The 14206-nt window shown below is 36.8% G+C and overlaps 1 protein-coding gene across 2 annotated transcripts in view; it reads right to left on the bottom strand.

Moving 5' to 3' along the window:
• The window catches only part of LOC107728554 (glutamate receptor ionotropic, NMDA 2C-like), a 72005-nt gene that overhangs the window by 38964 nt on the left and 18835 nt on the right, over positions 1-14206 (bottom strand). The window contains exon 3 of one of the 2 annotated variants that reach the window (XM_016538759.1): positions 9790-10231. In XM_016538759.1, the coding sequence (XP_016394245.1) occupies positions 9790-10215 (426 nt within the window). In that variant the 5' untranslated portion in view covers positions 10216-10231. The remainder of the gene's footprint in view (positions 1-9789; positions 10232-14206) is intronic. The other variant, XM_016538769.1, reaches the window with a different exon arrangement.

Raw genomic sequence — 14206 nt, 5'->3', positions numbered from 1 at the left:
GATAGAACGATAGATAGATAGAACGATAGAACGATAGATAGATAGAACGATAGAACGATAGATAGATAGAACGATAGAACGATAGATAGATAGAACGATAGAACGATAGATAGATAGATAGAATGACAGAACGATAGAACGATAGATAGAACAATAGAACGATAGATAGATAGAACAATAGATAGAACGATAGCTAGATAGCTAGAACGATAGATAGATAGAACGATAGATAGAACGATAGAATGATAGATAGATAGAACGATAGATAGAGCGATAGAATGATAGAACGATAGATAGAACGATAGATAGAGCGATAGATAGATAGAATGATAGAATGATAGAACGATAGAACGATAGATAGATAGATAGATATAATGATAGATAGATAGATAGATAGATAGATAGATAGATCTATTCTTGTTCTATGAGAAAAGAGCATAATGTGCCAAACACTCCAAATCGCTCTTATGTGAAACACCTCTGAATGGAGAACAGACTGCAATGGGCATTGTATTGCGTAATGATGATAATGCATTGTCAGTGGAGATTATGTCAAGCTTATGTCATCTTAAAAGTAATCTTTCTGTCTCTCTGCTCTCACCCATATGCAGTGTAATTGGCTATGAGCGTGAGCATGCATTTTGTTGAAAATACTGCTGGTAACTCAAAGAACTTGGTGACCACTCTGTCTCTGCTTCGTTTGGCTGACATTACAAGCCGTATCTAAACGCAAAGCTTTGGAAAGGATTACCACCCTCAAAGATTACAGAGAAACACTGATGAGTTCACCAACAGATCCTGCACCATATTAATGTGTTAATATATTTTGTGCATGTTGTTACCCAGCAAACCCTAAATGTTATGTTATCCACATTATCTGTGAACATGACAATGTCAGTCTGAATGAGGATGAATAATACTTCTACATGCTATGGAGATAACTTGTCATTTTGCTGCATGTGGATTGTTGAGACGAGATGTGCTATTATTTTTTATAAGACTTCACACCTACAATTTCCATCTGTTGGATTTTAAAAGGGGCAAAAAATAAACTTACACTGAAGGAGGTACCTAAGCCATATCTACAGACCAGAATACTAAAGAGACATTGAACAGCTACCCAAATACACATAATAATGAGCTACAGCGATGTTAGCAACCACACAGTAATACCCTGGCAAGCACCCACAACATCCTAGAGCCATGAAGACATCTTTTGCATGCAACAGCACTCACATTACTTCAGAAACTCATTGCTTTGATCATTCTTGTGATGTCATTCTGGAAAATTTCCAAACAGAAATTCCTTATGTTTTCAGCATTGCTGTTTATCTGGATTTTTTTATTTTTATTAAAGTGCCTTCATTTATCTAATGCTATTTTTTTTCTTTTCTTTTTAGCATTTTACTCTTGTTCTAGACCCAGACATTCAATGTAAAACTATGAAAATCCATTAAAAAACTATGATAATCTAAAAATAAAGAAATATACAAAAAATATTTGTGTGTGAAACATTCATCACTACAACAATTTTGTCCCAAAATAAATTTTTACTAAAGATTCCTGTACTTACAAGGAGACAGCAATGTCAGTAAAAAGAGATGAAAAATTAGATATAATGTGAGGAAAACTAAGAAAAGTAAAAAAACACAACAAAATACAATTACTGTGTGTAATCTAATCAATCTAATTTTGACAAATTTAATTATCAAATAATATTATTTAATTATTATTTATAAGATTATTTAAATGTCAAGTATTATTTGACTGTGCATATTTATGATACATAAAATATATTAGCTTAGTTTAAGGTAATGTCTACATTTACTAATACATTTTTATTTAAAGGGCCATGAACTGAGAAAACAAAATTCCCTTGATCTTTTGACATATTAGAGGTCATTGTACTATAAAAACAAGCTGTAAGTTTCAGAACTCAAAACTTTCTTGTTAGTCTAAAAACAGCTTATTTTGAAGCCAATCTGCCAAAACGACAGGTTGTGGAATGTGCAACTTTATGACGTAATAGTTGCTAAACCCCGCCTCCGCAGAAGAAGATCAACGCCTGCTTCTACATCACTGTCTGTTTAGCCCCGCCCACCGATTCACGCACGTAGTGTAAATAATGAGAGCGGCAAAACGCAGGTCTACGCAGAAACCAAACGATAAAGATGCTCCGAAAACAACAAAGATGCTGTGCAGTGCCAAGTTGTGGAAAAACACAGTCTTTGCATCGCCTTCCTTCTGACCCCAACATTAGGAAAGAGTGATCAGTGGATGAACTTTATTTTTAATGAAGTGTCACGGTTTCCAGACCGTATCAGAAAGAACTTGGTCCTTTGTTCACTTAATTTTAACTCTGATTTGTTTACAAACAAGGCACAATTCGACGCAGGATTTTCAGAAGGACTGAAACTAAAAGATGATGCTTTGCCGACTATATTGGATCCGAAAGTATTGTCGCACCACACAAGTGTGAGTAACTGTTATTATTATGTGGTCACTATTGCTTTGTCTGTTATTGCAGATTGTTTGATATGTAGTGAGTACTTATGTGTTTTTAACCTAAATCACAGCAGCATCCATCTATGAAAAACTGCAAAAAAAAACACTGTTAGCCAATCACAGCAGTGGGCGTTTACTTCTGAGTCTACGATCCGCCCATTCAAACAGAGCGTTCCGATGAGTCAAAACAGGACAGAAAATTACTTCTAAATTAGGATGTTTTTTGATGTAAAAATCTTGATAACATGGACCTCAGAGAACAGTACAAAAATAAAAAAACAAAGGCAGCTCATCAAGTTTACTGTGAACTAACATGAACAAACAACGAACGATTGTAAAGTTAGTAAATGCTGTAATATTATATTACTCATAGTTAGTTCCCGTTAACTAATGCATTAACTAATGTTAACAAATGAGACCTTATTGTAAAGCGTTAACATGTAATTTCAGACACTGTCATTTCTTCCACAAGTTGATTGGTGGAATTGACATTTGTTTACGATGGTTAAAAAAAGAACACGTATATATACACGTGTATAAAAAAGGACATGCTGGACTATTCACTAGCGGACAAATTAAACTAGTTAGAATGTAAAACGTTTCTCTTTTTTAAGTGATTGTGTTTTAGGGAAGTTTAATTTCTAAAAATCCACAAGGCAAAAAGTGCCCATGTGCAATTCCTGTTTTTAACCCGCAAACACACATACATACTCACTTTTCACCCTTTCTCTTTGGTTTTCTCTTAATATTGCTCATTACTCAACTATAGGTGTCCAGTCAAAAGATAAATATAATGGCTTAGCTGCTTATGTACGCTTTATCTCCACAGGAAACTTCTCTCTGTGTGTCTCTCCATGTGTGTGATAGATAGAGAGTCCACTGTGTTCAACTCACAAAGACCTGTGGCTCTGTGCACGGCCAGATAAAGCAAATCTCTCGCTCGGTGTCTCCGAGGAGCTTCTAGGCAAAGCAAATATCAGTGAAATCCAATACAACTTATGAAGAAATCATAAAGGTATATTGGCAAAGGATGTGTTCATTTGCTGTGCTATTTCCTTATGCCTGAAAACAGTTAACGGTGTCTGCCGGATCGCCCGCTGTCTGTGCCGCTTGCGCAGCCGAAAGCAGCATGAACGCCACATTGATCCATGATTGACTGCTGAGAGGAAACACACAATGATTTCATTCTCATAGTACGGTTGAAGTATGAACGCTCGCTTCGTACGAGATTAGATTCTGTACGTGGGCGGCAAGAACAACACAGACCAAATAAATGAATTTTTGTTGACTAAATTGGATTCTGGTTGTTGTGTAGGATCAAGGGCATGGCCATGAATGTCTTAAGTTTTTTGCCTTTGTTTTTTAAAGTAATAGATGACTGAAATAGTCATACGACCATGTATGACGACCACTGTACACTCTTAAAAATAAAGGTTTTTATTGGCATTGATGGTTCCAAGAAGAACCTTTCCATTGCACAAAGGGTTCTTTATAGTGGAAAAGTGTCTTCAGATAATTCAAATGTTATTCACACTAAGAAAAAATGGTTCTTTTAAGAGCTCTGAAAGGTTCTTTGGGGAACCAAAAATAGTTCTTCTTTGGCATCGCTGCGAAAACTCCCTTTTATAACCTTTCTTTTTAAGAATGTTGCATAAAACTCTCAGAGCAACGTTTGTTTCCAGACTAATATCCCTCCATGTCTTATTGCTGGAGTAGATGTCTAATAAACAGGAAATGGATGAAGGTGAAAGAACTCGTCTGACTTGCCTGGAACGATGCCTATCAGTTAATCAATACCGGAGTCATTTAACAAAAAATAAAAAAATAAAAAGCCCTAGGGAAAGTGGTACATTTGCATTTATCTGTGCCTAAGTTGGCCACACTATCACAGCAGTATTTTAGGTTACTATGGTTACATACGCCAGCTCATTTCTGTTAATCAGCCACTGATTATAAGTACTCTAAAATAAATGTGTCTTAAAGTCATTGGGACCTTGTCCTGCAGTTTTGAGTGCTTTCAGTCTAACCAATGGTTTTGTTTGATTGGATCCTGGGTTTAATGGTTTTAAATGTGATTATTTTGTTTTGGAACCTTATTTTAGTGGACACCCTGCAGGCCTGCCACTTATTCATTATAGACTATTAAATATGACCTAATCTTATGGAACAAATGAATGCAAACTACACTTGTGACTCTGACTCATCTTAGGCAGCGACTTTCAAGAAGATGCTAGCCAATCATGATAGAAATCATCTAAATACAGAAGTCTTTCTTTAAGTTAAATTATTAAGTTAAAATTGCAAGAATACAGTTGTACTATTATGAGATTAAAATTGTAATATTTTGAGAATAAAGTTGAGAGTAAAATAACATCAAAAGGGAAATTTGAACCAATCTCACACTTGCCTTGTCATATAAACATTATCTACTGCCAAAACAACAACACTAACCCAAGAGGAACAACAATGTTTTTTTATACTAAGCACTTCCTCCCTAAAGAAAAAACATTATAAAAACAATTAACATGGCTTAACGTAGTCAGACAGTGGAAGATCAAACTCACTTTGTACCACCCATAGCAAATACAAACTAACGAGACTACAATGTACAGTAAAAGCAATGTGCAGAGCTTTACGGTTTAAAAATATTTCTATTTAACTTCATAATATTCTTGTAAAAGGCCTATTATCAGATTATTCTCAAAACCTTATGACTTTTTGTAAGCATTTATTTATTGTATGCAAACCTTTTGATTTTGATTTGATTTGGAGAAATTTAGCATTACATCACTTGTTCACCAAGTGCAGTGAATGATTGCCGTCAGAATGAGTCTGGACTCTGGATCCATTGGTGAGCAAGTGATATAATGCAAATTTCTCCAAATCCATTCTGATGAAGAAACAAACTCATCTATATTCTGGATGACCTGAGAGTAAATTTTCAGCAAATGTTCATTTTTTTGGTGTGAACTGTTTCTTTAAACTCTCATCCTGGGATTCATATTATACTACTAGGGTAATATGTCTTTAGAAATATATAAGTACATATTATATATGTTATTTGTATTGCATTTCCCAGTCCATTGCACAAAATTCTAAATGTATTTGTCATGTTTTTATATAGGCATGACTTAAGATGATGAAAATATGACACTCTCATGACTGTGACAGTGTACAAGAATAAAGTTAATAAACACATCACAGACAAAACAACTGGGATTGTAGAAGAATCTTTTACAAAAAAAAACAACAAAGTGGTACAAATATTAAAGGTATTGAGAGAATTTTGAGAAATCTCACTTTCATCTCAATAAGCTCTCTAAACACAAAATTGCTGTTCGTTAACAACAAAGATGATAATAACCGTGAATAAACTTTCTACTCCATTTCCTCTGTTTATTTAACAACTTTACGTGCATGAATTTGAGATGATTATGCACAAAAATAACACAAAGACAATAAAAGACTCTCTAAGATATGTTTCAAGGTTAAATTTGCAGATTCACTATGACAGAAATGATGACTTTAGTACAGTACTTTGTAATCCTTAGATCCTGACACTTGCTGCGAGGATCTACTATCTACAGTCAAACCAAAAATTAATCAGACACCAGATTTTAATAATCATTTTTAATATTTTTTTTCTAGTGGGTGCAGGACACTATAGTTAATTTATGTTAGTGAGGATAGCAAAATAAAGTAAACTGTGACATATTATATCCAAAAATTCTTCATACAGTGGACTATACCAGTAAAATTGATAAAAATTTGGGACCAAAAATGATTCAGACACTTTGACCAAATAAACAAATAAACTAATAAATAAATTGTGACAAATAAACTGTGATAATGTGTGAAATGTTGAAGGTGTCTGAATAAATTTTGGTTTGACTCTGTCTATCTATCTATCTATCTATCTATCTATCTATCTATCTATCTATTGTAAAGAACATCTGTAAAATACATTTTTTTAGTCTGGTCAATAATGCAATAACACATTTATTGAAAGTTGAACCTGCGATATTCTCCCACTAGCCATGCTGCAGCCTTTTAGCAATAAAGATTTTCATAGCCAGCCCAAATATATGGATTTAGCATTAGAAAAAGGAATATTCTGCTCTAGCGCAGTGAGTGTTTTGAATATAAATAGAGTCAGATGCTGAAATACTGCTACAGAAACATAAAGCAACTGTTTCAGCTCTCTAGACGCCAGCAGTCCATTTTATAGCTTCATATATTGTGCTCTAAATAAACATTATATTTTATATATTTATTTGTGGAATTGTGCTGTATGTCATTGTTCATAGTGATTTGCATAGAAGCAATAAAAAAGACAGGGATCTAGTGTTCCTCGCAGCTCCATTTGGAGCTGAAGCAAAGGTCAGCTGATCTCTGCTTCACTTCAGTGGCCTGAACAACACAGTGACGCACATCTGCTTGGCCTTCGGTAAAACTGTCCATGTACAATAGTTCTCTAATGACCCGTCCATTTCCAGGCTCTTTCACAAATAACTCAGGTAATACCACCAATTTTAGACTTTCTGCTAGAAAATTACTTTAAGGTTATAATACAGTAAAGTTGTATGTACAAGAGTTTACTTAGTACATGTGCACAGCAATTTTCTATTATGGACTGCTTACAAACCATGACGCTTATTGAACACACAAAAATGGCAAAAGCTGACTAAAAAACTGACATTTCCAATCTGTCTGGTCTAAAATTTGCTAGATCCATGCCAGAGAAAATCAGTTCATTGTCGTATTACCAATTTCATATTTATCCACCCCTAAACATCACAAAGGATAATGCAAATTAATGCTTAATGGTGTTTACTGCACATCAAAACTTTGGAAAACCAGCCCAATGGCAAACTATATTCAGGCTGGGAAAATCAATAGAGCTTGTAAATGATGATGAATGATGATTCTTTAATTAGCCATTATTTCCCCAGTGCTGTGCCAAAATACAAGGGTTTCTGGAAATGAACACTGAACTCAATGCTGTGTCCCAAGATATTTCAGCATTGAGAGACTGCTGCTTGTGCCTAATTTGACTTTTTCATTACTTTTCATCAGGGACTCATACTGCTCAGTCATACGAGAATTGTATTAACAAAGCCCCACTTAATAAGCTTTTTATGGAATAGGAAAATTCATAATGGCCAATTAAATCAACCAGATTCCCCAATTAATACTGCTGTCACACTAGAGCTTTTGGTGTGGACCCAAATCTGTTTGACGTCGTCAAGAGAGAGGATTGTTTGGTTGACACAAAAGTGTTTTTTGTCGTGTGCAACAACATTTCAATAACAGTAAATTTGGTTTATTGAGTTGTTACCTAGCAACAGTTGTAAACAGCCAGGTTCACAGTAGTACTCATTAAATAACTTTTACATTTATGCATCTGATAGATAGTTTTTCCAAAGCGACTTACATTGCAGTCAAGCTATACATTTTTTTCCATTGTATTCCCTGGGAATCATACCCATAACCTTGCTGTCGTTAGTTCCACGCCTACTCAGGAAGCCTACTCATGTTGATGATTAGGGCTGCACGATAAATCAAAATGGAATCGAGATCGCGATTTGACAGAAGCTGCGATTGTCATACGCATCTTTCAGTGAAGCACGGTTCTGTGATCAGCAGTAAATCTCCATCCAAAGGCCAGAGGGCGCTCTCGCGCTGAAACTCCAAATACGCCTCGCAGAAGAAACCCAGAAAATGCCGCTGGCATTACTATCAAAATGCGCATGACAATCGCATTCGATTAATTGTGCAGCCCTATTGATGATGCAAACTTACCACAACTTTTGAAAGTGAAAACCCATCCAAGTGCACACACACAGCAGTGAGTAGTGAACACACACCCAGAGCAGTTGGGGGTTCGGTGCCTTGCTCAGTCAAGGGTCTCACCTCAGTTGTGGGTATTGAAGGTGGAAGAGAGCGCTGTTCATTCACTCCCCCCACCTACATTTCCTGCCGGTATTGAGACTCAAATCCGCAACCTTTGGGTTACAAGTCCGACTCTCTAACCATTAATCCACAACAGCTCCTTTTGGGCCTAAAGGTACATTTATTCATTTTATGAACTTTTTTTTTTTAACTAGGTACATTATTCAGGGTTTTAATTTTATAAGTTCATGCATTCCGTGGGAATCAAACCCATGACATTGCTGTTGCTAGCATCATGCTCTACTGTTTTGAAATATTGGAATGCAAAAAGTAAGATACAAAAACAGATACAAAAGTCTGTTTGCAAAGCATGCGTCGAAACTGCGCCTGATTTACCAAAGAATCCACAGTGAAATGTACTGAACAAACAAATAATGCTCTACTTAGACATCCACATAGTTAAAAATAAATATTCACTTTCCTAGGATAGGATCTAGGATCCTTTGGAAGGTGGTGTTATTTTTAGTCTAGTGATCCTGTATTATAGCATAAAAGCTGTTTTTGGACTAATGGGGAGGTTTTTAACTCTGAAACTCACAGGATGTTTTTATAGTATAATGACCTCTTACATGTCAAAAGATCAAGGAAAATTTGATTTCTCCCTTTAATTTTAAGGATTTCATTGTATTTATTTACAGAATTTATTTACAGGTGTTTCACCAGTATTTAGAATTTTTCACTTCATCCAGCTGTGTTTTAGAGTTAACGGAAATGTCTGTAAAATAAATGGATAAAGTCCTGTACAATGAGCTGCCAGTGCCTTTTCTGTAATTCTGTTATTTTACAGATGTATTTTTTTTTTACAGTGTATGACACAATGAATACTATTGTAAATACTTGATTCTTGGTTGGTCAGTTGGGGTCTGGAGGTCTACATTCCGGGTTCAAACACAGTTGTGTATCAGATCAATAACAACTGTAAATCAGACCGTTGTCACTAGTTTCCTATAGCTTTTCTTAGTTTCATGTTTCTCATAGCACGTTGCACTCTATTTATTTCCAAATAATAACATTATTTCATATCAAATCGATATTTCATGTCCATTTATTTATTTATTTGGTAAGCATCTGCATAATTAGCCAGATAATGTGCAGTCAACCAAAAATAAACCCCATCAGGGTGATTCAGGACCTCTCCACTTCACATCAGGGTCTGGATGACCCTGTCAGGGTTTATTTGTGCTGCTGAGTGTACATTATCCCTTACAAATCTTTGATGCAAACCGTGAAAGAACTCTGAGGGAATCTCATCTCAGCATGAACACTCAGAAATCAGAGTTTAACTATCCAGGTCAAGTGACTTTTGAAACTGGCACAGCGTTTGGCTCTGACCTTGTGAGGCAGGACGACGGCAGATCCCCCGCTGATGCCCACTATGGGCACGGCCGTCTGCGTGGAGATGAAGTCTAGGATCTGCGCCACGGCCTCAGACCCAATGTTATCTTCAAAGACCACCCCGTGCACCCTGTTAGCAGCCAGCGTGTCGCAGATGCGCATCAGTAGAGTGCGCGGGTTGGTGTTGTTCACCAGCACAGTGATGGGGTTCACCTCCAGCGGCAGGTCCAGGAAGTTCTCCCGGCTCAGTCGCCCCTTGATCTCCATCTGGTAGGCGGAGCCGCTGAACACCACCGCCACGTTCACGGTGGGCTCAACCATCCCGAACGGACGGCACTGGCAGCGGGGGGCGCAGAGGACAGACAGCAGCAGCAGCAACGGCAGCCACAGTGTGTCGCTGAGACAGCCTAGATGAACGCCCATCTCAGTCGCCTACTGCCTGGATGGAAGAAAACACAAACACAGGAGATGGTGGAGTTTAAGGGTGGCTGACCCACATAATTAAGGCTTAAAGCACCTCAGAAAGAAGTCAAAACAATAGTTAAATAGTAAACATTAACTACGTTTACATGCACCGGACTAATCCATTAGCAATCGGATTGTGGCTCAATCAAATTGAAAAGTCTTCATGTTGATTTGTTTTAACTTGATCTGATCAATAGGATAAATCTAAGCATGTAAACGCTTGAATATGACTATTTTTATTGGATGTAAATAATATTTTGCGCACATGCACAGTGTCGTGATGCATAGGTTTACCTTAGACCTTTTATATTAAGATATCTGTTTACATATAGTATGTTTTAGTTCTACGAACATTCATGTTTGTTTATGTCTTACGAACTGGTCATATAAACGAAAATGTGAATCGGACTGCAAAGTTTAGGGTTCATCTAAACATAACTTTCAGAATCTGAATTCAGATTGGATTTATTCGGATCGCCAAAAATGTGTGCAGGTAAACATACCTGCTGTGAGTTTCAACAACATTTTCAAACAATGTTTCAGTTACCACAAATGTTTTGCTGCTCTCGTTAAAATTACAACTGAGAGATTTGACTTCAAAATTATTTTTCTGGCAACGTTCATAACACAGAATTGATCCATAGGCAAAATTGCCAAAGGACAACACATTAACATTTTGATTAGATATTACAAATATCTTATTTAGATATAAAAAGAAAATCAAAATTGTGAATGATTCATTGGTACACATTATTCCAAAGACAAAAATGCTTGTCTTTGTAAATCATTTATTAAAACTTGAAAACTTCCAAGACTGACTCCGTTCTCTACTCTTCTTTCTACCTTTTAACACATTTCATGATCTAAAAAATTTCCAATGGATATAACTCATTTTGAGATTTTTACAGTGTATAATTCGCACACATGGAATTTAGCTGTTGTGCACACACAGAGAAAAAGGTGTGGTATTGTAAACGGATCAGTTTCATCCATGCAACAACATTGCCATAATACTTCATAATCCATTCCAGACTCGTTCTGTTGCCAGTCAGCATTAACAGCAAACCATTTAGAACTATTCTTGGATTAAATGTTAAAGGCCATTAGAGTTGCATGCAGAGATTGCACGTTTAGAGTTAGAGCTCGGGAGTCACTGGGTTGTCCAGCTGCTGTCCTAAGAGCCGCCACACTCAAGCCACATCCAACAGATGGTGGCCACCGTAAAAAAAAATTTTAAATCAAATTTTCTCAACAAATATAGAACACCGGGATTTATGACCCCTAACTTGTGTGCCTTTTTAACCTTTATTTTTTGCAGGGTGTCTAACATAATCCCTGAAATGAAAAGTCAATAGGCAATGCTATAAACACTGACCTCAAAGTTACATTATCGGATTTTAAAGTTTGTTTTAAGCCACCAATATGGATATAAAAACCTCAGATATAAAACGAGGTTAATTTCAGCTTTCATTTATCATCTTCCATTTATAACTCGCCCAATCTTCATTCACGCTCTGAGACTCAGATCCAGTAAAATCAAAGCGGTGATCCTTAAACAACATCCGTATCGACATGTGGGGTTATCCGTCAGACTCAGCACTGTTTTTAAAGAGATTCAGGTCTTTGAATGGCTTTAGCTGTCCGGCCGCCTGCAGACAAGTGCTGCGGAGATGCCACTTTTAACATGCTGACCAAATTGACCGTGTCTCATGAGCCAGACACCATGTAATCCTCCGTAATCCCCCCTAGCATGTCATGCTTCACGGCCTGATGGCATCACCTCATCTGACGGTCTCGTGTGGCAGAGAAGTGTATGGCAGGTTCACATGTTACATGTACAGGTGCATCTCAATAGATTAGAATGTCGTGGAAAAGTTAATTTATTTCAGTAATTCAACTCAAATTGTGAAACTCGTGTATTAAATAAATTCAATGCACACAGACTGAAGTAGTTTAAGTCTTTGGTTCTTATAATTGTGATGATTTTGGCTCACATTTAACAAAAACCCACCAATTCACTATCTCAACAAATTAGAATACTTCATGTTCTTTTAATTGTGATGATTTTGGTTCACATTTAACAAAAACCCACCAATTCACTATCTCAACTAATTAGAATATGGTGACATGCCAATCAGCTAATCAACTCAAAACACCTGCAAAGGTTTCCTGAGCCTTCAAAATGGTCTCTCAGTTTGGTTCACTAGGCTACACAATCATGGGGAAGACTGCTGATCTGACAGTTGTCCAGAAGACAATCATTGACACCCTTCACAAGGAGGGTAAGCCACAAACATTCATTGTCAAAGAAGCTGGCTGTTCACAGAGTGCTGTATCCAAGCATGTTAACAGAAAGTTGAGTGGAAGGAAAAAGTGTGGAAGAAAAAGATGCACAACCAACCGAGAGAACTGCAGCCTTATGAGGATTGTCAAGCAAAATCGATTCAAGAATTTGAGTGAACTTCACAAGGAATGGACTGAGGCTGGGGTCAAGGCATCAAGAGCCACCACACACAGACGTGTCAAGGAATTTGGCTACAGTTGTCGTATTCCTCTTGTTAAGCCACTTCTGAACCACAGACAACGTCAGAGGCGTCTTACCTGGGCTAAGGAGAAGAAGAACTGGACTGTTGCCCAGTGGTCCAAAGTCCTCTTTTCAGATGAGAGCAAGTTTTGTATTTCATTTGGAAACCAAGGTCCTAGAGTCTGGAGGAAGGGTGGAGAAGCTCATAGCCCAAGTTGCTTGAAGTCCAGTGTTAAGTTTCCACAGTCTGTGATGATTTGGGGTGCAATGTCATCTGCTGGTGTTGGTCCATTGTGTTTTTTGAAAACCAACGTCACTGCACCCGTTTACCAAGACATTTTGGAGCACTTCATGCTTCCTTCTGCTGACCAGCTTTTTGAAGATGCTGATTTCATTTTCTAGCAGGATTTGGCACCTGCCCACACTGCCAAAAGCATCAAAAGTTGGTTAAATGACCATGGTGTTGGTGTGCTTGACTGGCCAGCAAACTCACCAGACCTGAACCCCATAGAGAATCTATGGGGTATTGTCAAGTGGAAAATGAGAAACAAGAGACCAAAATATGCAGATGAGCTGAAGGCCACTGTCAAAGAAACCTGGGCTTCCATACCACCTCAGCAGTGCCACAAACTGATCGCCTCCATGCCACGATGCATTGATGCAGTAATTCATGCAAAAGGAGCCCCTACCAAGTATTGAGTATATGTACAGTAAATGAACATACTTTCCAGAAGGTCAACAATTCACTAAAAATGTTTTTTTTATTGGTCTTATGGAGTATTCTAATTTGTTGAGATAGTGAGTTGGTGGGTTTTTGTTAAATGTGAGCCAAAATCATCACAATTAAAAGAACCAAAGACTTAAACTACTTCAGTCTGTGTGCATTGAATTTATTTAATACACGAGTTTCACAATTTGAGTTGAATTACTGTAATAAATGAACTTTTCCACGACATTCTAATTTATTGAGATGCACCTGTATACACTAACATTAACAAAAAAAAAAAAGTTTTTTAAAAGAAGTCTCTCGTGCTCACCAAGGCTGCATTTATTTGTTCAAAAATACTGTAAAAACAGTAATATTGTGGAATATTATTACAATTTATATATTTTTTTAAATAATTAAAATAATTTATAAATTAAAAATAATTTATTCCTGTGAAGCAAAGCTGAATTTTCAGCATCATTACTCCAGTCTTCAGTCAAGTCAAGCCAAGTCACCTTTATTTATATAGCGCTTTTAACAATACAGATTGTGTCAAAGCAACTGTACAGCATTAATTAGGAAAATATTGTGTCAGTAATGCAAAATGATAATAGTAAACACTCAGTTTTCAGTTAAAGGCAGTTCATCATTGAATTCAGTGATGTCATCATCCAGCTTAGTACAGTTTAAATAGTATCTTTGCAATCAAGTCAACGATA

The sequence above is a fragment of the Sinocyclocheilus rhinocerous genome, unplaced genomic scaffold (assembly GCF_001515625.1).
Source record: "Sinocyclocheilus rhinocerous isolate Xijiao unplaced genomic scaffold, SAMN03320098_v1.1 scaffold463, whole genome shotgun sequence".
Taxonomy (NCBI): Eukaryota; Metazoa; Chordata; class Actinopteri; order Cypriniformes; family Cyprinidae; genus Sinocyclocheilus; species Sinocyclocheilus rhinocerous.
This window is presented reverse-complemented; position numbering and strand designations above follow the sequence as displayed.